Source organism: Pseudochaenichthys georgianus, chromosome 21 (assembly GCF_902827115.2).
Source record: "Pseudochaenichthys georgianus chromosome 21, fPseGeo1.2, whole genome shotgun sequence".
Lineage (NCBI taxonomy): Eukaryota > Metazoa > Chordata > Actinopteri > Perciformes > Channichthyidae > Pseudochaenichthys > Pseudochaenichthys georgianus.
In genome coordinates this window covers 11977363-12002303 of record NC_047523.1, presented here as the reverse complement: position 1 = coordinate 12002303, position 24941 = coordinate 11977363, and the positions used below count along the sequence as shown (strand labels likewise).

Here is a 24941-nt window from a genome sequence, read left to right as displayed (position 1 = left end):
ACACACACACACACACACACACACACACACAATGCATTCTAAAATCAGGAGATAGTGTAAACTGTGCATGGGTTTCGAAGCCACACACACACACACACACACACACACACACACACACACACACACACACACACACACACACACACACACACACACACACACACACACACACACACACACACACACACACACACACACACACACACACACACACACACACACACACACACATTCTGAGGGCTTCAGATCCTCTCGCCAAGATCATAAGGGATGAGCCTCGCAAGTGTTTGTGGGGGTTGAAGTCAAAGCGATCCTGGCCGGCACATGGACAGTACAATTCCAGTCATCATGCAGCCTCTAACAAATCATCTCTCACATAACTTCCCTCACGCATCCACAGCCCTCTCTGTCAGATCAAAGCGGGCGGACATCATCACACATCCATACGTTTGGCCTCTTTCCTCTGTTTTCGTCTGCATGCTTCTTCCCTCCAAACCTGCTTTGTATCTCTCAACACCTCTCGGATTCACTTCTTGTCTCGTAACCAATTTCTATTTACGAGGTTGATGTGAGGGCAGAAGGCTCGTGTGTGCATGCCTGGGACAGGGATGTTTTCTGGGACTGATTCAGGCTGTGCCATGGACTCATGGAGCTTCTTTAAAGGTGTCAGACAGGACAGAGGTACGTCATCCTGCAGGGCTGAATTACAACCGGAGCTCATCTTTGATCTGAGAGGCGGGTCCTCCCTCTCTACCTCCCCCCTAGACTCTCACTCTCACTTCATGTTGCTGTGTCTGCCTCTCTGTCTCTTTCTCTCTCAGGGGTTCCTGCGACAACCACAGACACCCAGAATTCCTCTCTTCTCCAATGAGTGTAGGGTGAGACACACATGAATCACTGACTGACATCCATTGAGGATCAAAGAGCCAGTAACCTTCTTCAAAACATTTTTTGCTGAGATAAATCATCAAGTCATGAGGAAGTTTTCATTTCTAATGAACTTCAACATTATGTAGATTTTAAACCCAAAAAAATGCTTTGTAGACTTGTATAAAGCATAATAGTATCTTATGTATTAGTAGATATATGATTGAATGTATTATTTGTCTATTCTCTTTATTTGTTTTTTGTAATACTAATGTGCAATGCCTTTTTAAAATGCTGCTGCTGTAAGAATCTCCCAATATAGGATCAATTTAAATCTAATCTACTCTATAGAACAAAAGCGTCTTTGTTGTCATGCCAGTTCTGCAGGAATGAATGCATATCCTAATGTTGAAGCATTCTCATCGTTTTTCCACACCATGTTTTTGCACGGGAATATGATCAGGTCTGAAGTCGAATGGGCTCAAGCAAGCTGTCATCCTCATCATCCACTGGTTGCCTCTCTGAAACCAAGCTTATCATTGCCCAGAGAGAATATGCAGTGGGTGGAAAAGTGCAGGGGCCCCTCCTGCTCTTTTCCTCCTCACGGACCCAGACGCTGTGCAGGATCTGCCTCTCTCTGCAGCCCCCTCCCCTGGGCATGAGGCCTCCTGAACAGTCAGGAGGTCAGAGGGCATAATCAGGGAGGGTGTGCATGTTCCTCCTTTCATGAAACGCACTTATTTGAGCATTACTTTCATATTTGCACGTGTGAAACATTACCTGCTTTATAAAGGAGCAGTAAAGTGTAACCACCGTGCGACCTGCTGAGGCTGCCAGGGTCTGAATAAAGAGCGCTGGCACTGAGAGAAAGTAGAGTGACAGTCACTATTACCAGAGGGAGCCACAACACAAAGCAGAGCGCTGTTTCCTGCAGGCCGGAGGGGGGGGGCTTCATGGAAACGCAGGATATGTCCCAATACCAAGCCAGAAGTCTTGGGTTTAAACAATGTTGTGCAACTTTCAGATTTCAGTTCCTCAACATGTACGGACCAGTCTCCCCGGATGTGTAACAAACAGAGCATGAATACTGCAGTTTGATTCTTTGTGGGGACTTTAAGTGTAGCCTACGCTACAGTGGGAATTAGCTCAATTGCTTCCTAATAAGAGGCAATTACCAGGTGCCATCCGACTCTCACTAACAGTTGAAGCATTGTTTTCTTAATCATTTCAGGAACATAATCCAATGTTTTGTTTTGTGGGAAAAGAGGCCTATTTTACGAGAAGGTTAAAGGTGGGGTAGGTACATTTCAGAGACCGGCTCGAGATACACTTGTTGTTATATTCCATGGAATGCTCTTAACATCCCGATAGCAATGAATATCTTAAGTGCTTTGACAACAAATCCATACAAAAATGTCATCTGTAGAAGCCGTAATACTGTAAAAAGTAAAAAGTAGATAGCCTACCTGCCTGTCAGCCTTCCATCGGGGCACAAACTTATCTCGTGCCCTCATTGGTCATGTGCGCGTTCGTGTGTGTTGGATGAGGGGCTCTGTAAGGAAGTGGCAGATTTTCTCCGGTTGTGTATTTTCAAATTCTAGCGATCTCGAGCCGGTTTCTCAAACTTACCTACCCCACCTTTAAAGATGTATTTGATTAAAAACAAGCAAAAGCGATGTCTTGTAGGCCTATGTGCATCGATGAAACGACAAAAAACAGAAATAACCTATTTGGAATTCATTAATGTGCACTATCCCTGCTAAATAAACTAATAAAGTAAAATACAATAAAAATGAGGGAAATTAAACAGATCGATTCTGGTGTCTGAAAATAAATAAATAAATTGCAAGTAAATAGGGGATTTCTTTTCATTTCTGATTATTATTATTGTTATTATTATTAATAATAATAATAATAATGATAATAATAATAATAATAATAAACACTTCACCATTCATAAAATACCATAAAAGATACAAATGTAAAAACACAAGAAAATCTCTTTCTGGAGTAAAAACTCCAGAAGAATAGACCCGCAGAAATCTCTGGAGGTCAGTCAGCTGGTTTGGACCAACTCTGCGTTTTGGCGCTGGATACATTCAGCTGTATAATGTGAGCCACCTGCGCTGTGTGCAGGGAAACATGACAGATGAAGAGGTGGGCCGCTGACATTACGCATGGAGAGACCGTCTCGAGGATTTATCCGCAGAAACCGGAGAGCTGCTCGGTTAGTTTAAGCCTCCTTCCTGTTTGACTTCCACATTATAGGAACTGTGAGAGCGTACACAGCTGATTCGATTAAACATCAAGCGCATCGATTTCGCAAAGTCCGACGCATGTGTGTGTAAATCGCTCTCCAAAGAGCACACTCTCCACTGAGGAGGGAAGCATGTTTACTGTAAATGGATGGAAAGGCCTGCAAAGAATGGCTGGACTATTGCAAACTTCATAGTTGTTGTTTTTTTACAGTAGTTGATTCGATATGTTTTATTGGCTCGCATTGCTCAACATGTTTTACTTTAATACACGCCCTCAATCTTTATATATTTATATTTGAGAAATGTTATTTTTTAGGGAATAATATGACATGTACAGCAATGTTCATTGATGTGCACTGTCCCTGCTAAATAAAAAATAAATAAATGAATGAATGAGTGAATAAATAAATGAATGAATACAACAATAAATAAAAGATAATCAGGCCAATTGAATAAATAATGTCTGGTGTCCAAGAAAATGGTATTTGATTGAAAAAAACATCTTGCAAGTGAGAAATAATATTACATAATAATAGTAATAAGAATAATAAGAATAATAAGAATGCAATATTTGTAAGATATTAAAAATCTTAATTTAGAACTGTTGGTAGTTACATAACCCATAATTCATTATTGGATTAATAGTGGTTTCAATCATTAAAATAGACAAAGACATCACTGGCTCTGACTGTGCGTAAATATATATAAAGATCTGACACATCCCGCAGCTCCAATCTGTGTCTCAATCAGACACATGAAACCCTGGCTGCATGCTTATTAGCGGACCAGGACGCGCGCTCTGGCTCCCCCTCCGCCCTGAAAACCCCACCCCTTCTACTCCCAAACCTATTTAGCATCTGAAACCGGGATAAAGTTTCCAAAAACTTTTAAGGAAAAAAGTTCATGCGTGAGGAAAGCGTGCCAACATTCAGTTTGAACGCAGGTTTTCTTCCACAGCGAGAGGCGCAAAGAGCGAGAATATCATCCTCTCGTCTTAACGGATATCTACATTTTCTGTAACACGGCTTCAAAGGTGGACGGCGTTTTTTCTGCTCTATCCCTGCATTTCTTCAAGAGAGAAATGGAAGAGGGCTCCAGTTCTCCGGTCTCCCCTGTGGATAGTCTGGTGACCAGCGAGGAGGAGCTGGACAGACAGCAGAAGAGCTTCCCGGCGAAGAAGAGACACAGCAAGAAGGGCAGCGAGGACAGTAGCGGCAGCAGCCCGGGCCCCGTGAAGCGGGTCAAGAAGGCGAGTCCGGACAGCAACCAGTCCTTCGAGGATCTGCAGAACCAGAGGTGCCTGGCCAACGTCCGGGAGAGGCAGCGGACTCAGTCTCTGAACGGGGCATTTTCGTCTTTGCGTAAAATCATCCCCACGCTGCCCTCGGACAAGCTGAGCAAGATCCAGACGCTGAAGCTCGCCTCCAGGTACATCGACTTCCTCTGTCAGGTGCTGCAGAGCGACGAGATGGACCAGAAGATGTCCAGCTGCAGCTACGTCGCGCACGAAAGACTCAGTTACGCGTTCTCCGTGTGGAGGATGGAGGGAGCCTGGTCTATGTCAGCATCTCACTAGCAGCCGGAGGGGCTTCACTTACAATGCCAAAAGGGTGGGTACCACAACCTGGAGCAAAGATGATCTCATATTAATATTACATATATAGCTTTAGAATGAGCAGACTTTGAAAGTGCCACAAATAAGGAGAGTCCTAAGAAAAATATTGGAACAAATATTAAATAATTATTGAACTAGCACAATTTAATTTGAGTGAGACTTCCAGATTGTTATCTAATAAAAAGGGACTTTTTCCATTCATAAATACCTAAATCGTTCGTGCGCAACAGCTGTGAGCCCAAACTTCAAATCCACATGTCCAAAAGCTCGCCTGTGCTGCGCGCGCTTGTTATGTGAGTGACAGATTTCACACGGAGGCCTCAGCATCTCTCCAGCGCCTCACTCTGCGTCCTAATCCGGATGCTGATGCGTGCGCGAGGCCTGCTGGGTGACCACCATAAAACAGACCCATCAGTTCAACGTGGATAGATTCAAGTTAAACCCAAAAATATAGTTATAGTTTACATTCAGTTAATAGAGTAACATATGAATACACTCAAGTATGAGAAAAAAGGAGTAGGATAGGGAAGTATCAGGATTCATACAAATAGTTTTGGTTTTACACATTTATAATAAGCCTTGCTGACCAAAACATGACAACACGTTCTATTTTCTGAGCAGAAACGCATTAAATCAGCCAGTTGGGACGTTTGCACTTAAGCCCTACTCAATCCCTTTCAACAGCATTTCATAATGAGTGGGGTAAAAGGGGAAAAACACCGAAACGCAGCTGCAGTGCCACCACGGGTAATTTATATCCACAATAGAGTGCTTTCCTGCGCGCAGACCGCAGGAATGGGCAGCTCGGCTGGACATGCAAGTTCAAGCCAGTGCAAGACAATACAAAACAGAATCCAGCAATAACAGGCAGGGCTCTGGGCACGATCTTTTGCAGATTTGCAGCCTGGTATGATAATGTCGTGAGAGTAGTGGTGCAGCAGGCACTCTGACAGCTGAGAGGACACTTGCTGATTTGATAGAAATTAAAGTAAAAAAGAAAAACAAATAAATCAAAGTCAACAGCCAGCAATAATATCCTATTACATTATAACACGACTTGATACATTATCAGGAAGTTGTCTTTTATAGGTTAGCTTAGGTTTATTATACATATTATTTATTTGACGCTACGGTGGCTCTTTCAAAATAAAAGCACAGGTATTGTAATGTAGGCTTTTCATTTTAAGATCTAAATTATAACACAATGGCATGTTTCATTTAGTCAATTCTAACGAAATTATCTTTTCGAAGTCATGACTTTATTACATTTATGAATTTATTAGACACAGCTAGTTTTATTAAAAATAATGGCCCAGGAAGTATAATTAAGCTATTTATTTTAAGAACAACATCATGACGTGTTTCATCTTGTCATTTCTCGACAAATTGTTTTTTGTGTCAGTTTGAATTTATAACCTAATTCGTTTGACGTCAAATGGCTCTTTCAAAGTAAAGTCAGGTATTGCGATTCAATTTTATTTGTTTAAAAATCTAAGTTATAACATCATGACATGTTTTCATTTGGTCAGTTATTTACTAATTTATTTGATGCAGCAATGGAAGTTTCAACATAAAGGCATATTTGTTATTTAAAGCTTCTTGGTAATCAAGCTTCCCAGGGAAATGGCACACGGTAGGTGACACCAAACAACACGATGGGTATGAATAAGCAGGGGCAGGGTTTGTTTGGTTCTCATGGGCTGACATGTAGTTAGCAGACCTCCATCAGAGAGGCTTTGTTGTCTTATAAACTAATCCCGGTGCCGGGGGGGGGGGGGGGGCATAAGCTTCATTACAGTGATTCCTGTAAGCACAGTACATTTGAGGGTCTTTATGTTTGGGTTTAATTGACCTCTGTGGAATATAAAATAACATAACAAAGCATGGAGACGTGTAGTTTAGCCCATTATAAAATACTTAGGTTGGTTTCTTCTCAAAATATGTGGCAAAAACAGAAATGAAACCCTCTAGGAATACGGAGCCTATTTTTGACAGTAGGCCTAGGCTATTGCCTGGATTAGAATAGGAAAAAAGTATCAAAATGATCTTATTCATAAATATGAAAAAAGGCCTGTTGAAATAGCATTTACCAATCGTAACTTTACTGCTATATTATTTTGGCTCTTGGATTAATGTTGCTCCGAGGAATTAGATTGTATTGCTTTAGGACTGTCCGCTAATCCACAGCGAAATGAAAACGCGTCCATTTACTCAGGTGTTTCCAACTGAAAGCCAGATCAACTGTGGTTTTCTTTATTTCACTGCAGCTGTACTTCATTCAAATATAAAATGTTCCTGCTTTTCTCTCGCCATATGGTTCTACTCAGCTCGGTGGCTAATAATTGATTCATTAATGACTTCCCACATGCTAAACGAGCCAGTGCAGAGAAAAACACCAGATTTCGACATAAACACAAATAATTGCGTAAATCTAGTTGGTTTCGATTTATATTTTCCATTGTAATAATTACTTGTGTCTCTTTCTCCATCACAGACTGTTTACGTTTACAAAGTATGAAGACTGAAGGGATTATTGAAGAACTCATGGACCTCAAAGGCACGGCCGAGAGACGTAATGTGACCCACAACTACAAACTCTGTGCGCAATGTGTGTGTGTGTATGTGTGCACATCCATCACACCGCTGCTGACTGTCTGGAGCTGTTTGTGGCAGAAAGAGAGGGGGGGGGGGGGGGGGGGCAATGAGATGTTACAGCGCATATCTCGGCCTGCATTTCAACAGAAGCCACCCTGTAACCGTGTTTCGAGAAGGATATATATATATTTTGTTTTGTCAAAGACTTTAAGCCAAATTATAAAATATATATAAATGCATAATTGTACATAGCCTACCTGTGTAAGTACGCCTATAGACTGTTAAGGGACCAATGCAATTTTTAGAGTCTTTTGCTGCATGGATTTATTTTACCGACTTTCTTTAGCAAAACTCTGAACTCCGTCCAATGTACATTATTGTTTTTGCTTATTTATTAAAATACATATTTTTGAAGAAAATATGGTGGATCTTTTTGTATTACATTAGGTTAGAACAATATAGCATGTAATTCGGCTGGATCAATTGTGGTATTTCAGTGTATTTCTGCACGTTGCCGGTCAATTTCCATACGAGTCGATTATTTCGACCAACTGAAAAAATTACTTTGCATACAGGACATTATTTTGAAAGGAAAGATATGATGGAAACATGTTTCTATTCCAAGGGGTTGCTAAATTAGGAAAATAATTACCAACAACACATTTGTGTCACTTCTGGGTGTGAGAACCTCTTTCTATGGAAGGAAAATGCCGACGAAAAAAAAAGAAAAGAAGAACGACCATAAAAAAATACAGCTTCATTAAAAGTGGAGGAAATTCGAGCCAGTTTCAAACTTAGCCATATAAACGGCGTGTGCGCTTAAATAACGAGTAATCATTTCAAATGGCGATGGCTTTAACGAGCAGGGAGCCCCAGCAGCCCAGATAAGGACACTAACTCTCAGCTCTAAAACAGGCAGGAAACGGCGGACTGAAGAAATTCCTTTGAATCTGTCCCGCTCACTCTTAAAACATTACAATTGTTTACATCTCGCTTTCCCAGACGTGGTTAGATGCAATCTGAAGGCTGAAAGGAGGTCATTGTTAGCGCTGGGATGCTAAATGCTAGGCTGACTCTCTGTTGCTTTTTCAGCTCAATCTCTGCTCTCAATAGCTTAATCATTTTATCACCAGCAAAACAAACATGGCCCTTTCACTTTAACTGGAGGGGATCTATTAGCTAACAGGCCGGGTGGAAGTCAGTGGTTGAAGAAGTATTCAGAGCCTTTACTTAAGTTAAAGTACAAGGACATTATCGTCAAAAATACTTTACAAGTAAAAGTGCTGCTCAACTCAACTCAAATAAAAAGTACAGAATATTAAGTGATAATTGCACTAATTCTGCAAAAGAAATCCCTTAAATGTGAGATATTATGATATACTTGACATTATTAGATTGTCAATGTTGCTGAATCTAGTATCAAAGTTCCTTTGCAAAAACTTCTTGTAATACAATTCAGAATTGTACCTCTTAAATTATTCCAATGTTTTATTCTTTAGTTTTGGGTTAGGTTAAGGGGTTATCAGATGTTCATCTTTCAACATTTTCAAATGAAAAGTATACTTATTAGATAGAGTACAAGCAAGTAGAATTGAATGGTAATACTTGAGTAAAGTCATTTAAAAAATGGAAGCGTACATTTACTTTGTTACTTTCCACCGTTGGGAAAACATTTCAAATGAAAAATATTCAGGAGATAATAAAAGCCAAATAGCACACTATTGTTTTCTACTAGTGTCAATGTGTGTAGGAAAATGATGGCTGTGATTTCCTCGAGGTCAGCGAGGTTTGAAGGGAAACACCTGCAGCTGATGCACTAAAGCCACATGATACACTTATTTATCAGGGTCAACACACACTGTGCTGCATATATGACTGCCTTATAGACTTTCTTATGCCTTCTTCCTGTTCAAATTCTCTGAAGTGGTTCATCCATGTGTTGTTTCAGTGATGATCTGAAAGCAAGTCATGCATTCTATCCTTTTTTCTTTTATTTAACTTGGTGGTCATCAGCTATGCCCATTTTAAGGGCATAGGAGGCCTTTAAAAAAAAGTATAATATGTAAAAATAACACATTTGAAAATCATCCAATATATGGGAAATGTTCTCTTTAAGTCACACGTTTACAGTCTAAGTATAATTTACTTGCATAGCGATGGCTCTTTCAAAATAAGAGCACAGGTATTGTAACAAGGCTATATATTTTTGAAAGTATAATATCTGACAAGAAATCAGAAAAAAGCTAATTGTGAAAACATATTCACTCACAGGAAGGTTTATTGCCTCTAAAATAAAATGTAAATATAGATTATTTAAGATGCTTTTTGATATGCTACAATTATAATAATCATTATATCAAAATGACCAAAAAGAATGCATGCACTTTTTCCTGATCTTTGCACTTCTTTAATCTTCTTTAACCTTACACTGATCCACCCCTTACATCGCCTAACATTGAATATGTTGAAGAATATTTAAACATTTTCTGACCCCCGTGTCCCCACCCTTTTATCACACAGCGTCACGCCCTTGTTCAAGGGTCATGATTTTTTAAATTGAGTGATTTATGTGTGTGTGTGATCTCTGTGACTAATGCTGATCCTGCTGCTCCACGTGCGTCACGGTCCTCCCTGCCTGCGTTACAGTGACAACCCCATAACGCTGGTAACTTCACTCATTTCAGTAGAATCAGTGTTTTCCTATAGTCACTGTCTGAGTAATACGAGGGTGTATTTGTCATGATCTTTGGCCCGGTGGCCCCGGAGGCTGTTGCTCAGCCCTCCTGCCCGGCCGGCTGATCCATAGGAGCCCTGTTTGATACCTGCTCATTATCCCGGGCCCTCACAGCTGAGCGGCACAGAATCACCCGGGGCCACTGCTCCAGCGGTGCGAGGGATCCAGATGTTTCCCGTAAAATCAGACGGAAAAAGCTACAAAACTTTAATTTGCAGTAAAAAGGGAATAAAGTAAAGGTTTACACTCAAACACTATTCTGTGTTCGTCTGGTTCAGTATAAAAAATAGAAATCTGAAGGTTAGGCTTATACCACGGTGTGAATGCACTTCCCGTGTGTGTGTGTGTGTGTGTGTGTGTGTGTGTGTGTGTGTGTGTGTGTGTGTGTGTGTGTGTGTGTGTGTGTGTGTGTGTGTGTGGCCATACATACAGTGTGGCATCTCAAGTATTGATCTTGTTCTTCATTTCTGTCATTGTGCGTGAGTAGAATGGATCAAATAAGGTGCGTTTTAATGATAACTATTATTAAATTAAACTGTAGTAGTTATTACTGGCCATCAAAAGAGAAATCTTCATGTACATCCTATTTATTTTAAAATAAGTTGTTATCTTCTTGACAATGTGGACTTTTAATTATTTTACACATGGCATATTGCACATTTTCTCAGATGATATTAGTTTTGTGCTAATCTTAATTAAGGTGACTAAGATTATGCGTTTTCAAATCATGCCATTTAACATGCAGAAAGAGATGCACGTATAGAGACCGTGATTTCAAGAGAACCCTCTTAATTGCTGTATGCAGTGAACATGTATGCATTAGCTTTGCTGTGTGCACACATGTTGACAGAAACACGATAGAGCATTTGCTCACGGATCAAGCCTCATGCAGTGAGGGTCCGTCAGAGTTCAGAGGAACCTGCAGAGCCCGGGTGAAAGGCGACAGCAGAGGTTCTGGTCCTTTCCTCCAGGTCCACTCTGACTTTGCTTTTTTCTATCATATATTCAGAGTCCCTAAGCCCCTCCCCCATCAGGCCTCAGCGTGCTTTTTTCCTCTTCAAGATGTAATGTCTGTCTTATGTCTGAATGTCGTTGGATACAGGTGCAACAAGAACAAGCACTTACATGTATCTTTGTGTCACTAAGAAACTAGTGAAACTTTAATCCGGTGTTGTTGCCATGCGGACAGAGTCACAGCTGTCATGTGGTTTTGGTTATGGAAACAGTTTTTCTCATGTCTTGTAGTTTAATCTGCTGTCTCAAAGTAAACACTACAAGTTAATGCAGGACATTATGCAACACCCTTCACTACAAAGTCTCAGTGCAAAGACTCAAAGACTTGTCCTGTGTGCAGCACACTGGAACTGACATGCATCTGTCTGCATGATCCAGGAAAACAGGTACTCTCTCTGTAAAGACCTTTCAAAATAAAAGCCTGTCATACTATCACGAAGACTCCTGTAATGCAGAGGCATCAAGACTGTGAGACTCATGTTTGTGCAGATGCTTCAGTTTCAATCCCCTGAGGGGTGTTGTGGGTCATTAAGGTGTCTTCCATGACAAACTTGCCATGCTGCCGTTCTAATTGATATTTGGGTTTGATATTAAGGGATACATAATGAATAATTATAATAACAAATATGGACTTACAGTCAATACTTAGTGCTATTAGGCCTGCAATGTACACAACATTGAATAATAGGTACGGGAATGGGTCAGTTCCTGAGAGACACTTGGCTTTAAACCTTGAAGACGGAATTGTCTTTTGTCCATCTGGTCTCATCTGAAAAACACACTAACACAAAGGTGCAGACCAACTGCTGTGTCAGCGCTGATTATTCATCCAAGGGCCACAAAGATGGAACATGTCTAACTTTAGCGTCGGTGATGCTCCAGAGGATAATCACAGCTTTCAGAGGATGGGGGAGCGGGAAGATGTCCTCTCAGCAGGAACAGTGTTTGAGGCATTACAGAGAAGAATAAACAAATACACAAACAAAACACATAAACAGTAATCGATGGTCATTAATATTCCTGGTGCGAGGTGAGTGAGTCACTGCTCTCACATCTGCATCACCAGGGGAGCGCTTTTATGATACATCCTCCTGGTGGCTCATTGGTCGAAAACCAGCACACGCATGTATCCAGCTTAATCAATAGGGTCACACGTTTGAACATAGAGATCATATGAGACCCCACTTCATATCCAGAAATGTGTTGAAGCCGTTTTCCGAATGTTATGTTTGAAAATGGTGAGGTATCTTATTGAGTATGTGCTCATTTGTACTAATAAGGGTTTCCTGAACAAACATCTAAACAGGTTTACAATTCTTGTTCCATTTTTTGGACAGATTACAGTCAAAGGTTTTTCCAGAGGTGATTTCAGATATCTGGTTATTTCCTACATTATATTGAAATGTATTAGTGTAGGATAAACCCCTTGAATGAACCATCTCAAACATAGGCGTAACAAAGGAATAATGTCAAGTTTCTAGGAATACAACGTTCATAAATCAGGCCGTTAATGATGTAAGTGCTACGATGGAAGTGGAGGTTTTAAAACTCGAAGAAAATGTTGTGAGAAACGGCAGGTGATTTTAACATTTTACTCAGACATTTTTATGAAACATACTGAGTTGATATTTTACATCATGACAACTTGGTATTACAAGTTTCTAATACTTTCTGTTTGAATAAGCAGATGACGCTTACTTTAACTTTAGTTGAGGAGAAACCTACGGACACAAATAGACAAAGTGTAGTAACAATCAACCCCTCCATGTGTGTCCTGGGTGTGTTGTGTGTAGGGTGGGTGCATACGTTGGCCTGCTGTTTCTCACCTTCAGTGGTGAAACCTGACTCGTCTGAGGGCTGTGGAGGAGACAGGAAGCGGCTGGGTATGTTTGTGGGGTCACATGCCGACATTCCCCCCCCCCCCACCCTCACCCTCTTTTCTCTTCATTAGCACCGGTGATGAGCGGAGGTCAGCAGAGGTCAGCGGGTCAGGCCAGTTCAGGAGCCAACTCTCACTCACCTGTTTTCACTGCTGAGGATGCAGAGTTCACTCACTGACAACCCGACATTGGATTATTACTCAGTTAAGGAAAAAAGGAAAGAGGAAGAATGAGATTGCACTTACAATTAATACGAAAGTAGTAAATGTTTATCCTTTTAGTAATTCCTAAAACTACAGAACAGGGAAAGGGCCACATATAACATTATTTTGGAGATCTGACGAAGTTCTGAGAAAGAAAGTCAGCTTTCTGAGATCAGAGACAGTACTCTGACTTTTTCCTCAAAATACGGAGATTTTCAGGAAAATAATATTATAATTTGTTTGAATTTTGACTTTTTTGACTTTTGAAAAAAAAAAGAAAAAAAGTACAAAACCCTTTCCCAAGATATACATTTAAAGTGAAAAGGGAACACAATGTGGAACAATGTACATCTGGACAGTTTGAGGCTTATAGAGATAGAGAGGTCTTGCATTATTCGAACACAGTGGTCCGTTTGATGAAACCCCCTAGTGACGGGGTTTAGAAAGAAACAAAAGCAACTGCAGGGATTTTATGCCAAATCTATACAATCTCCATCTGTAATGTGAAAACTCTCAAACACTGGACAACTTCAACGTAGCTAACTCAATTATAGGGGCAGGTTGCATTCAAACTACGCATGACACTTAAAGCTCAATTTCCTAATCATTTTGGGACTTATTTAAGGGGGTTTATATAATCCTTTAAAAATGTGCCTTAGTAAACGGGATTTAAGAGATGTTATGACCGTTGCTTAGACCTGTTATTGTCTCAAAAGTTGGCCTCCAGTCAGATAGTAAAAATAATGGCAGAGGAGAAAAATAACTAATTGGTCAAAGGAGGAAACGATTACTCTTCTGGCGGAATAAAATAAAATAAATCACAAAGCCCTACTAAAAGTAAATAATAACAACATAAACAATGTGGGAGGAAATTGCAATGAATGACTCAGCACATGGTTGACCTGTGGACATGAAGGATCTCACCTCTTACTGATGGGAAACATCCCGGAGCATAAAGTCATAGTCATCATTTTAGCAAAGTGGCTGGAAGAGCACAGCTGCACAGCATAGTGATCCAACTCTAGACACTCAGAACATCCTGAATTGACTGCATGTCCAATTTTTAAATAGTTTGCTCATCATTAGCCGCATTGGGCTGTCCTATTCTCGGAATTCACTCATTTCCTGTTTTTACTGTCATTCACTTGGCCATGTTGCGGTTAAAATAGAGCCAAAGGAGCTACCTTAAGTTTTATGTCACATTTTGATTGATAACGTCTTAAGTGCAACTAGTTTTATTTTAAGGAAACCTTAACTCCAATTTTAAGGACAGTGTTAACTTTGATCCTTTATTTGAGCAAATATGTGCTGTTTACCAAATCAATTGGTACTCCTTAAACCCATCTCCATGACAACTGAGAAATGTCAATCCACTAATACAGACCATGCAATACAAACATCGATAGGCTGATGATGAAGAGAAGCAAAAAACTATTTAGTGGATTTTGTGTGGCATAAAGTAAAGGTCACTATTTAACTCTGCAATAAAACAATAATCACATTTTTAAATATCTACAAATGAAAGATTTTTTTTAATTACTTATGTCGGGTTGAGGGGGATTCTCTTCATGATCTAACCTTATCTAATCTTTATCATGTTTTAGCGTAATAGATAGAAGGAATAGCATTCAGGAGAATGTCAGTGCCTCTCTTGACTTTGTCCTAAATGTCCTCCAGATCCGGATGAGTGGACAGGTTGCTCTTAATGACAGCTTTCACTACACTAGTACATTATGTTGAATGCTTTGCTCTGGTCTTTAGGATCAAGAAAAGAACGGTCAGCAGCGTGTGTGTGAACTTTGATTCTTCTGACCCCGGGCTGCCAGGGACCCGGCCTCAGAGTTCGGTTTGCTGCTGCTCCTCGTGTGTCCTCGCCCTTCTGATGGGCACCAGACTAAACACATACAGTAGCAAGACAAGCAAACCCTGCAGGGCTTTTCAAACACACCATGGATCAGAGGTCCCAACAGGACTGGTGGAGCATCCATTGGAAAGAACAGCAAAGCATTGCCATTGTTTCCAAATCCATGCTCGGAATAAAGCAAATTGAGGGAAACTGAAGGTGAAATACTTCAAAGTGACTTGTGTAAACAACCTGCCAAAGCGAATCCTGGTCTAACGCTTTCCGTGGACTTTACTTGACTGGGCCACCTCTAGGCCTCCTCGGTTTGAGTTTATGATCCACAACTGATCAAATGACTCATCTGTAATTAGCGTTATTTGTCTTCCGAGCAGCTGGCCAAAGCCTCATCGCCATTTCTAGTCAGTGGAACCTGCAATTAAAAAGCGCGGTGATGAGCAGCTGGGAGGATGAGGTATTTGTTACGCATACGGGTGTAATGACAGAGCTAACTGACAACGAGCGATGCTGCAAGAAGACGAGCAAGAGCGGCCGCACACCACAATGTCTTCTGTGCGGAAAATAGATAGTGGGGTTTTCCCAGATTTCTTTGACATTTCAGCCCTTTGTTGTGGCGGCCATCTTGCGGGCTGGCCTTTGGGAAGGGGTCAGGGCTCCTCCTTCTTTTTGACCCGACCTCAGCGAGGGGTCGGTGTCGTTACACAGCGAAGATGACGACCGTGTCGATGCCTACGGTGAGCCAAAGGTGAGACGGGCAGTCTGTGTCATGAGCGCCGTTGTTAGAGCCACCAAGGAACCATACAAAGGTCACATTCCCAGCTTTAAAGTCACGGGCCACTTCTGGGAGCCAGCGGAGCTCCTTTAAGCTTCTGCATGATTGTAAATATTGTCCCTCATGTCTCTTGTTGACGCTTACGCTCTCAGATTTCTCGTTTGCTTCAGACACGTTGAGATGTCTCAAGCCTCTGTGATTTACAGAGATGGTGACGAGACCACAAAGCCGGGGGTTATTTACACTGTTACTCTGAATTAAGAGTCTGACAGGAAAGCAATGGAATGCGTGTTTATTTGAGGGGAGTAAGGCGGGATTGGTTTTGTTTGCTTTTACACTGTTGTCCCAGCGTTAGTTCCATCACCAACAGGGATTCACGGCTAGTTATTTGGACACTAGCTCCGACCCTTGACCTTTCCAAATGGGTGGCTAATCCCAGTCAAAGCTACTGTGGGGCCTCCTGTTGCTATTCCTGCAATGCTGCCGACGTCTGGAACTAAAGCAGAAATCTTCTGATTCTACACATCAAGGTCTCTTGGCATGTTTTGGGAAGTGATACTGCATGTGAAGGAGTTGTATAAAGACTTTTGCAACTGCAGATAGAGCCTCAAGGAAGCGGATACATTTCCTTGAGTTGAATCCCGTCAGTTGAGTCTGAAGACTTAAGGGTATAAACATTTGAACACAAAATAAATATAAAAAAAATAAAAATAAACTTTAGTAGGTTTCTTTTTCGTAACTCTTTTAGTTTTAAATCTGATGTTTATGAGGTGCTTGGTTTTTGCAACAGTCCCTGTAAATATCCCAAACTTTACAATCAAATTAGTCTACCGTTTTCTAGACTAAACGCGGGTATAACAAACTAGAATACAATGTTACCCAAAAGTTAAAATCGAACAATATTAAATGTCCCTTTTTCTGCAGATTGCTAGTGGAGCCTCGCAGATGGGGGTGCTGCAGCCCCGTCAGCAACCCCCCCCCCCCTTTCCCGCGTCCATTCGCGCTGTCTCGCAGACCCCACGCAGCAAGCAGGAAATGAACCCAGCTCAAACTGTCCGCTCCTCGCAGCAGTGAGCCCCGCAACGTCCCGCCAACACGGCACCCAGACCCCACGCAGTATTCTCATTTGGCATTACTGGTGTCATTTTGGCAATTGTAACATAATCACTGATGTTCCGCTGCAACGGTGGTGGACCATAGTGGTAGTCTCATCAGAACAGGGTGGGCGAGCTGACCAATCAGAGCACAGTGGGCTCATAGGGAGGGGGGGGGGGCAGGAGCTCCAACAAGCCGTGTAGGACAGAGAGTGAATACACATGCTACACAGAGATGCTGTTTGAGAAACCAATGTGAGTTTGGAAAATTGCACAGTATACATCTATTCTAGTCGACCTCAACAATGGAATTATGATCAGTAGAAGTGGCCATGGCATGGGACCTTTAATGTGGTGGACCCTCAGTGTGAAGGTGCAAATGGATATGAAGTGCGTAGGGGTCAGTTTGGAATTGGGCCTCTGGCTCTGCTGAATCGATTGTCATCTTCATTTGCTGCCATTTCTGACACGTTTGCTTCACAGTAAATAATCCCTTTTCCTGCAATCAAAGCCAGCAACCAACACTAGTAACATAAAAAACAGACATTGCAGTTTTCCAAAACAATACTTTATATCGTAGATGTCAAAGACAACATGTTAGAGCAAAGGTTCCCGAGAAAAATGTACTATTTCTGTAACAATGGTGGAACAAGTCAAAAACATATCTGATCAAAAAAAAAAAGAATATGCATTTTATACATATGTAAACCTAGAACTGTTTGTTTTAACCACAGTGGTCATAGCAATAACTGGCGTATTATTTAGTGGAATGGACAACCGTAACAATGACCAGGCACTGGATGGAGCCCTTTGATAAAAGTCCAGATGTGACAAAGAACAAAACATGTCTTCCCAAGAGTCCACCAAAGTCACATCCTGCCTGGTTTATAAAAAAAAAAGTGTCCACTCTATCGTCGTGGTTTACAAAGCGTCCCCCCCAAAACAATTTGTTTTTCTACATAAATACAATAAAATCTAACATCTGTGTTACAAGTGCTAGATACTTTTTTTTTTCTTTTGTAAAATGTTAAACAGAAGTCTTTCATGTTTCCATATCCTACGGGTAAAAGCACAACATGGAAAGCACCCAAACTCCTCCCCGGCGTAAAGAAGAAAGCAGTAAAAGAGGCGGTTTGGATACAGTGAAAGTACTAATGTCCTTCAGTGCTCGATCTCTTGTGCTGATATGCGGAATGGGACAGACAGAAAGACAGGTGGGGGGGGGGGGGCATGCGGACATTAGGATCATGCAGAGAGAAAGGAGGACTGAAGTCAGAACTCTGAGGGTTCAAATAGAAAGATATGACCCCTCCTAATAAATGGAAATTATAGCATAATGGAATGTTTTCTCTTTGTTACTGGACATTGTGTTAAGACACGCAGTGAGGACAGACGGTGCTCGCTTTGGCTTCTTTTGAGAAACCAAAGCAGAAACTCTGTGACGGGCACTGCTGAGCAACGCTTCTGGGAAAGTTCTGGGCTGGGTTACAGAAAGAAAAGCCTCGACCAAACTGTTTACAGGAGGTGAGATGTCAGCGTGTCCAATGCAGGTGAGATTCTGGAAAGCATGACTTGTCATAATCCAACCACAAATATGTCTATCGGCAAAGATGTTTGACGTTAACATGAGAAAAGTCATAGAAATAAATCTTTCAAAAATACGTTTTTGGGGAGCTGACTGATTCAAAGGGATCAGACAGAAACATCACATCCATGGAAAGGAGTTAAAACCACTACATAATCATACACTGCTTGCATCCTTGCATCCTTGCTGTACTTAGTGTTGATCCTACTTTTTGTCCATTTCCATTGTTTCCTGGTACATTTGCAAAGTAGTAGATCATACAAGCAGGAATACAACCGTCTGAACTTTGGCCTGTCTGGTCATCGGCAGGAGTCATGGAAACTAATGTAGTTGATGTGACTTAAGAGCATTACTCTGCCAGTAGAGGTCAATCAGTAAGTGAATGATGAACAAACATTAAATTAACTATTTGGAAGTCTGATTGCGGTTTTAGAAGATGTAAATCAGCTTATGACAATGTAATGTAAACATTATACATATATACATACATATACACACGTTTCAGATGTTCCTGTTTGACAAAGACATTGTTAAAAATGTAATTTAGGGTTCATAGCGGTAATCCAATTTATCCACCCATATAATGTTGTCTTGTATTTTTTGTGCTCGTTAGTGGATGGATTTGCAAAGAAGGAGAAACTACTTTTTTGAGATATGTTGAATCCAGATTGAGAATTTTCTCTCACATTTCTTAAAGTTACAGAAACTTTAAAAGGTAGCTCTACAATGGTATCGAGACACATCAAAGGGTGGACAAGCAGGAACATGTGCCTGGATGTGAGGCTGAGCGGAGGGCAATGGCACCCTACTGTGACAGCTCTCTGGTACCGATGGGATGGATAAAGCCACATACTAGTCATCAGTGTGAAAAGACAAAAAGACAACCAGAAAAATGCTTATCAACACGTAACCAAGGACAGTCAGCGGTGCCTTCAGGTACACCCTACAAAAGGGTCGACCGTAAGTACTGTTTTTCAATACCAACTTCAAAAACAAGATCATAGTATTTCAGTATTCATAGATATAATATATAATATACTCATTTCTTTTATATATAAATCTACTATGAACAGACAGTAAATACACAATTGTCGATCATCATACAAAGTAGAAACATTTGCATCCCAACCCTCCCGCAAAAACCCAGAAAACACAGTCATGTGATGTCCGCTAAAAACAGAGTCTGGATGTTCACATGCGTGAAGTATGTCAGCTTTACAATGTAACAGAGACAGAGAGGGGGAAGGAAATAAAACATTTAAAAAAGTATAAAAGGAGTCCAATGAAAGGACAACAAAAGTGAGAGGAAAGAGAATCAACCAAAGTAGTCATTGATAAATGTGTGTGGCAGGAATACTCAGATAGTATGTACAGTAAACGCAACAGCACTGTGTCTGTTCACTGAAAAGCACATGGAAAATGATTAGTTTGTAGATGGATACAGGTGGGAGACGGCAGTCTCCCAGGGGATAAACACAAGTTGGAGGAATGGCTCCAGACAGGAAGTCCACTTCTGCACACTGGGATTAGGTTACAGTGTAATTTGGGCAAACATGGAAAACCAAATGTAGCTATCCAGCAGCAGTGATAGTCGGTATAGAACCCAATATTATTAAGCTTTAAGTAAAAGGAAACTAGCCAATATTTTATTTATTTTCTTAAGTATTAAGGTGTTTGTAACGGATTTGTGATGCAGATGTGATTAAGCGTTCAGATGCAGGAGGTTGTTGGAAAGCCATTATGCATGGGTTTATCCCACCAGCTCAAGAGAAAAGGACGATAAATAAATACAAAAAATAAAGAGCATGTGTATCCACTCGAATATTTAAAAAAGCAGCTTGTGCTTCACTGTGTATGAACATATGTACACACCTGCCTCATAGTACCTGACATGTGGGCAGCAGATGTTGCTTAACAAGGGACTGCAGATGTTAAACCAGCTGTGGGAGCTCGTGCAGGGCTGGAACACCCCCCTGGAAAATCCCAGGTGGTTTGGTCATTGTTACCACGGAGACACCGTTGTCTTAGAGAGAGGGATGGTTCAACAAATTGGCCCATATGAGAATAATTCCTCAACTTCCCTCATTCATCTCAGAAACGAGAAACTGGTTACTATGTAAAAAAAGTGGTTTGACTCAACAGAGAAAGTCTATTAGGTTTACTGTTGTGTATCTACTACATACAGTACACATAGACTTAAAGTCCTGTTGCTTTAGTGCAGTACATTGTGATTAAGATGTACCTATCCTTTCTGGCCATAACAGGAGACTCTAATGCCGCTCATGGCGCGTCACTTGGGTCCACATTCGCATCCCTACACCTCCCGACATCAGACCGAATCAGCTGCGATGTAAGAAAGGTGAAAAAGTTGATTGATGCAACATGTATGCTGATCCACAGACAGCTTGGTTCCCTAAACATGACATTCCCCTACAACGAAACTGCATTGTCCAATACGTTTTATGTGACACTTGTTTTCCCCAGGTTTTTATTAAACGTGTTATAAATATGTTTCTTAAGGAAGTCTGCCTTTGGAGGAAGTATTAAGTATTAATGTCACAGAACTTTGATCCAAGAGGCCCAGAGTTCGGGTCTTCTGTGAAACCAGAGTCAAAGTGGACTTTTTTTGTTACTAACGTCCTTCACTTAATTATCCAACTAACTTACTTTTTCAAAACCATGATTTTCGTACCCAACATAACAGTTTTGTTACTTAAATTTAACCGAGTAGAAGTTCAGCTTGAATGTCTGAGGACGCCCTTCAAGCTGTTGACTCAGGTTTCTGATACATAGTCCTGCTAACTTCCTCGAAGTGAACCACCTCCAACTTGTGGCGGAGAACTCCCTTCTACAATGCCATCATTCAAATGAAGGCAATAAAGGAAAGATGAATGCAAAGGGAGAGACAGTAGGCTGCAGGGAAATATAGGTAAACATGCCAAGGTCTATGTGCCAACAACATGCAGGCATCGGATGTCTTGCCAAGATAGAAAAGTTTAAGGAGTTGGGGAGAAGACAGGTCTTTTTCCCAAACCTGTTATTTAAGGCAAAGCTCTTTCAAGAAAAAATCCACCAGGTTTGAAAAAAAAGGCACAAACGTCTTTCACTGTCAGTCATTTGAATCGCCGACATGTTCCATATGTTATCTTCAACCCCTCAGGGAAAACGGCAAAACATGTGAACACTTTGTCCCAATTATCCGGATATCTTAAAAGAGCAGGAATGATCCATCCGTAGCGCAGAGTCACAATCATTAGCTCTGGTGGTTTGTCAATGACAGTGTGACGATAAAGCACAGGAAACACAGAACAATAGGAAAAGTAGACTACGACGTGTATGGGTCCGACTGGCATTCAAAAAGTACATCTTGTGTAGTGTTTTAAAAGCACTGGCACTCGAGGTTGTCATTGTGGGATGGCTGAGTCGATCCTCTTAAATCCAAGAGACAACGCATTTATGCTGATCAGTCTGTGCACTGCTGATCAGCGAATGCATCGCTCACCTTCAGTGTTCCGTTTCCATTGAGTGCCACTGCTAGTTCTCTCTCATGAAAAGATGCCATCTTGGTGTGGCAGGGGGGAGACATAGGAGTGGCATTTCAATCGACAGGATGACGACACTGTCAAAGATAAAGACTGGTGTGAGTGGTCAAAGGCTAGGGATCTTTCTTTACATTACAGCGTCCTCTTCCATTGGTTCCTCTTCAGCCCTGGGAAAAAGATAAAATAGACAGTGTAATGAAAAGATTTGCTTACAGTACCATGACTGTGTATTTTAAAGGAGTGTAAATGCTATATAAAATAATACAAAATACATTAACTACAGTGAAAAGAAAGGTAGTTAGGGGCTATGTACAAAGGTTTCTTGTTGTCAAACGGACACTTAATGCAACACTTCAAAAGTTGACAGTCCTTGTTACCAACATTTATGTGTTTTCAAATCTAAAGCACACGACATTTCTCACTTTTTTCTGTCATTGTTTTACATTAAGCATTTGTCATATGATTTATTTGCTTTCCTGACGAGTTAGATACAAAGATAATCATCACTGTAGCGCAGGGGTCGGCAACCAGTGGCACACTAGGAATAAGTGTGCACAAATATTTAAACTGTATTTTCGGATCCTGAACGAGACTGCCGGCAGAGCGCGTCTCCCCCTGCAGAAAGAAGTCATGCACGCAACGCAGCGCAGAAGGATAACTTCTAGGCCCCGCTCTCTTTAACTCCAGTCGACTTTCTGCTGCTTTCCTCCATGATGGTGAAACGACCAGGGGTGTAGCGCACTTCACACATTGCAGTATAAGGAGCTGTGCATGCCGCAGTTTTTGCGTGGCTGTGTCTTTAGTTGAAAGCCCAGTGGCGATCTGCTCATCTGTCATCGAAAATAATATGCTACACACGGGCAGACTGGCCAACTATGTGTTCTGGAGAATCACAGTACGTCCCGTCGTCAGCGAACCGAGCCGGTCGCCAGCAGGCCGTTGAGCACCGGGCTCAGTTCGCTGACGGCCGGCACCGCCCTTTATTTATTTAAATGTGTTTAGACGGCATCATGTAAGTTGCTCTGACAGGCGACAGAGGTCCACAGCTTCCCCGCCCTCCAGTTGACAGTTCACGAGCCCCCCCCTCCCGTTGACAGGTAACGAGCGTCAAGCTCCCCCCCCCCCCCCCCCCCCCGTTTACAGTTCACGAACATCGGCACACTAATCAGATGTTATTTTTTAAATGGCACTTCATATCAAAAAGGTTGTCGACCCCTGCTGTAGCGTATACATTTAGATAGCAGCTTGTTAGCTTAGCACACAAAACAACATCTGAGAGCACCTCTTTATCTCTCTGATTAGCACTGAACTAAATATCTATCTCACAGCAGGACAGAGATGTGCTTATTTAAAAAAGGTTGAATGACTCCTTCAAACTTGAACTAAGGATCACCAGTCATTGGGAACAACTTGAGATGGATAAGACCGTATACCTCTTTCCGATGTGTTTGTTGGCGACAGACAGTGAGGCCATAGCTGAGACGGTCTCTGCCTCGTCTGCATCACACCGAAGGGCTTCGCTCAGAGAGCAACCGAGTGTGGAGGCGGAGCGCAGCAGTGAGCGCCAGTATTTACCTACAGAAGACCGGAACAAGGTAAAACTCGGTTAGTACCGCTGTGCATCATGGGCCACTTCACCACAGAGGCTCTTGAGGTCTTACATCGGGATATAGTACTTATCATATGCACAGATACAGTCATCTAAAACCTAAACCAAATATCATTCAATAAGGTGAATGTTTTGTCTGTGTAACTAATCCACTCACTTTGTATTTCAAGAACTTTCTCCATAGAGTGGACAGCATTGGCATTCGGTCTCTGTTGAAGTACCTCGTCAGGAATGGGGTCCAACTGAAACAAACAGAAAATAAGATCAATCTATCAATCAATGAAATAATCCATTAAGCACATCTTAAGGACACTGAAATGTAGCTGCTGCAGGGCGGACAACTTGGCACTGAACCTATACCCACTGGGAACATCCGCTAGGTGCATTACATTACTCAAGGCTTTTCTTAGATGCATTGAATACAGCCAGATGTAAGTGTTTTCTGAATGTGACTGACAGGTGTTCAGAAACGCTGCTCCAAATCACAGCAGGAGCCTCTCTTGAACTAACGTGGTTCCCTCCCGGTTTAAAGGATCCCGTTTGGATGTGGACCACAGCCCGGTGTTGAATCACTCCGAGAGGTGGGGAACAAGCTGGAGCTGCTGACACAATAGAAAGAGAGCCTGCAGGTGCACACCTCCTCCCACTCAGCGAGAGCTTTCCTACTCTTTGACACAAACTACAATATGTGCTTTGTACCGTCTCCCACTCTAAGGAAACATACAAGCGTGCACAGATGCACACACATGGGAACCTACTTGCTCAAACAAACACATGTATACTCATGCACACACTCAAACACACACAAACACACACCTCAGAGAGCAAGTCTCTGAATCTCTCCAAGCCACAATTCAGAGGAAACGGGGCTATTCCCAAATGTGCCTTTCCAACCCGGAATGATTCAATTTCCCCATTGGCCGACTGCACAGAGGACACTTTCTCATCCCATTTGGTCAAACGGGCCCGTTCAGATCAACATTCAAAACACAGACGACAAGCACCCTTTTTTTGGGACTAAAGGCCCAACTGAGAAACATTTAGAGAGATACACGGATTGTAAGAAAAAAGGTTTTGGCAAGAGCATTGGGAGTAGGATGCCAGAGAGAAAATAAAAAAGTAATCGTCGGTCGGTCTCGCTTAGCAAAGGCTGGAAGTTTCCTTAAATTAAAATAAATAGTGTGTGGGAGGGGTCAGCGGGGGCCAAGGGAAGAGGCAGTCTGGGGAGAGGGATACTTTAATCCTGCTGTGGCACGACAGGCTACATAAGGCACACAGGAACGTACAGAGGTGCGTGCACACAGACATATAT

At 41.7% G+C, this 24941-nt stretch overlaps 2 protein-coding genes across 9 annotated transcripts in view; one reads left to right on the top strand and one right to left on the bottom strand.

Annotated features, from left to right (window-relative positions):
- The first annotated feature begins 4200 nt into the window (after positions 1–4200).
- twist2 lies at positions 4201–7397 on the top strand. The gene is made up of 2 exons (XM_034110660.2): positions 4201–4735; positions 7235–7397. The coding sequence occupies exon 1, from the start codon at positions 4207–4209 to the stop codon at positions 4699–4701; it is 495 nt and encodes a 164-aa protein (XP_033966551.1). The 5' UTR covers positions 4201–4206; the 3' UTR covers positions 4702–4735; positions 7235–7397.
- A 10048-nt stretch (positions 7398–17445) lies between these two features.
- The window catches only part of hdac4 (histone deacetylase 4), a 203751-nt gene continuing 196255 nt past the window's right edge, over positions 17446–24941 (bottom strand). For 4 of the 8 annotated variants that reach the window (XM_034109649.2, XM_034109651.2, XM_034109652.2 and 1 more), the window contains 3 exons: positions 23787–23871; positions 23454–23595; positions 17446–22097 (listed from right to left, as the gene is read on the bottom strand). In XM_034109649.2, coding sequence (XP_033965540.1) covers positions 22013–22097; positions 23454–23595; positions 23787–23871 — 312 coding nt within the window. In that variant the 3' untranslated portion in view covers positions 17446–22012. Of the gene's footprint in view, positions 22188–23453; positions 23596–23786; positions 23872–24941 lie in introns of all 8 variants that reach the window. The other 4 variants (XM_034109653.1, XM_034109654.1, XM_034109655.1 and 1 more) reach the window with 1 other exon arrangement.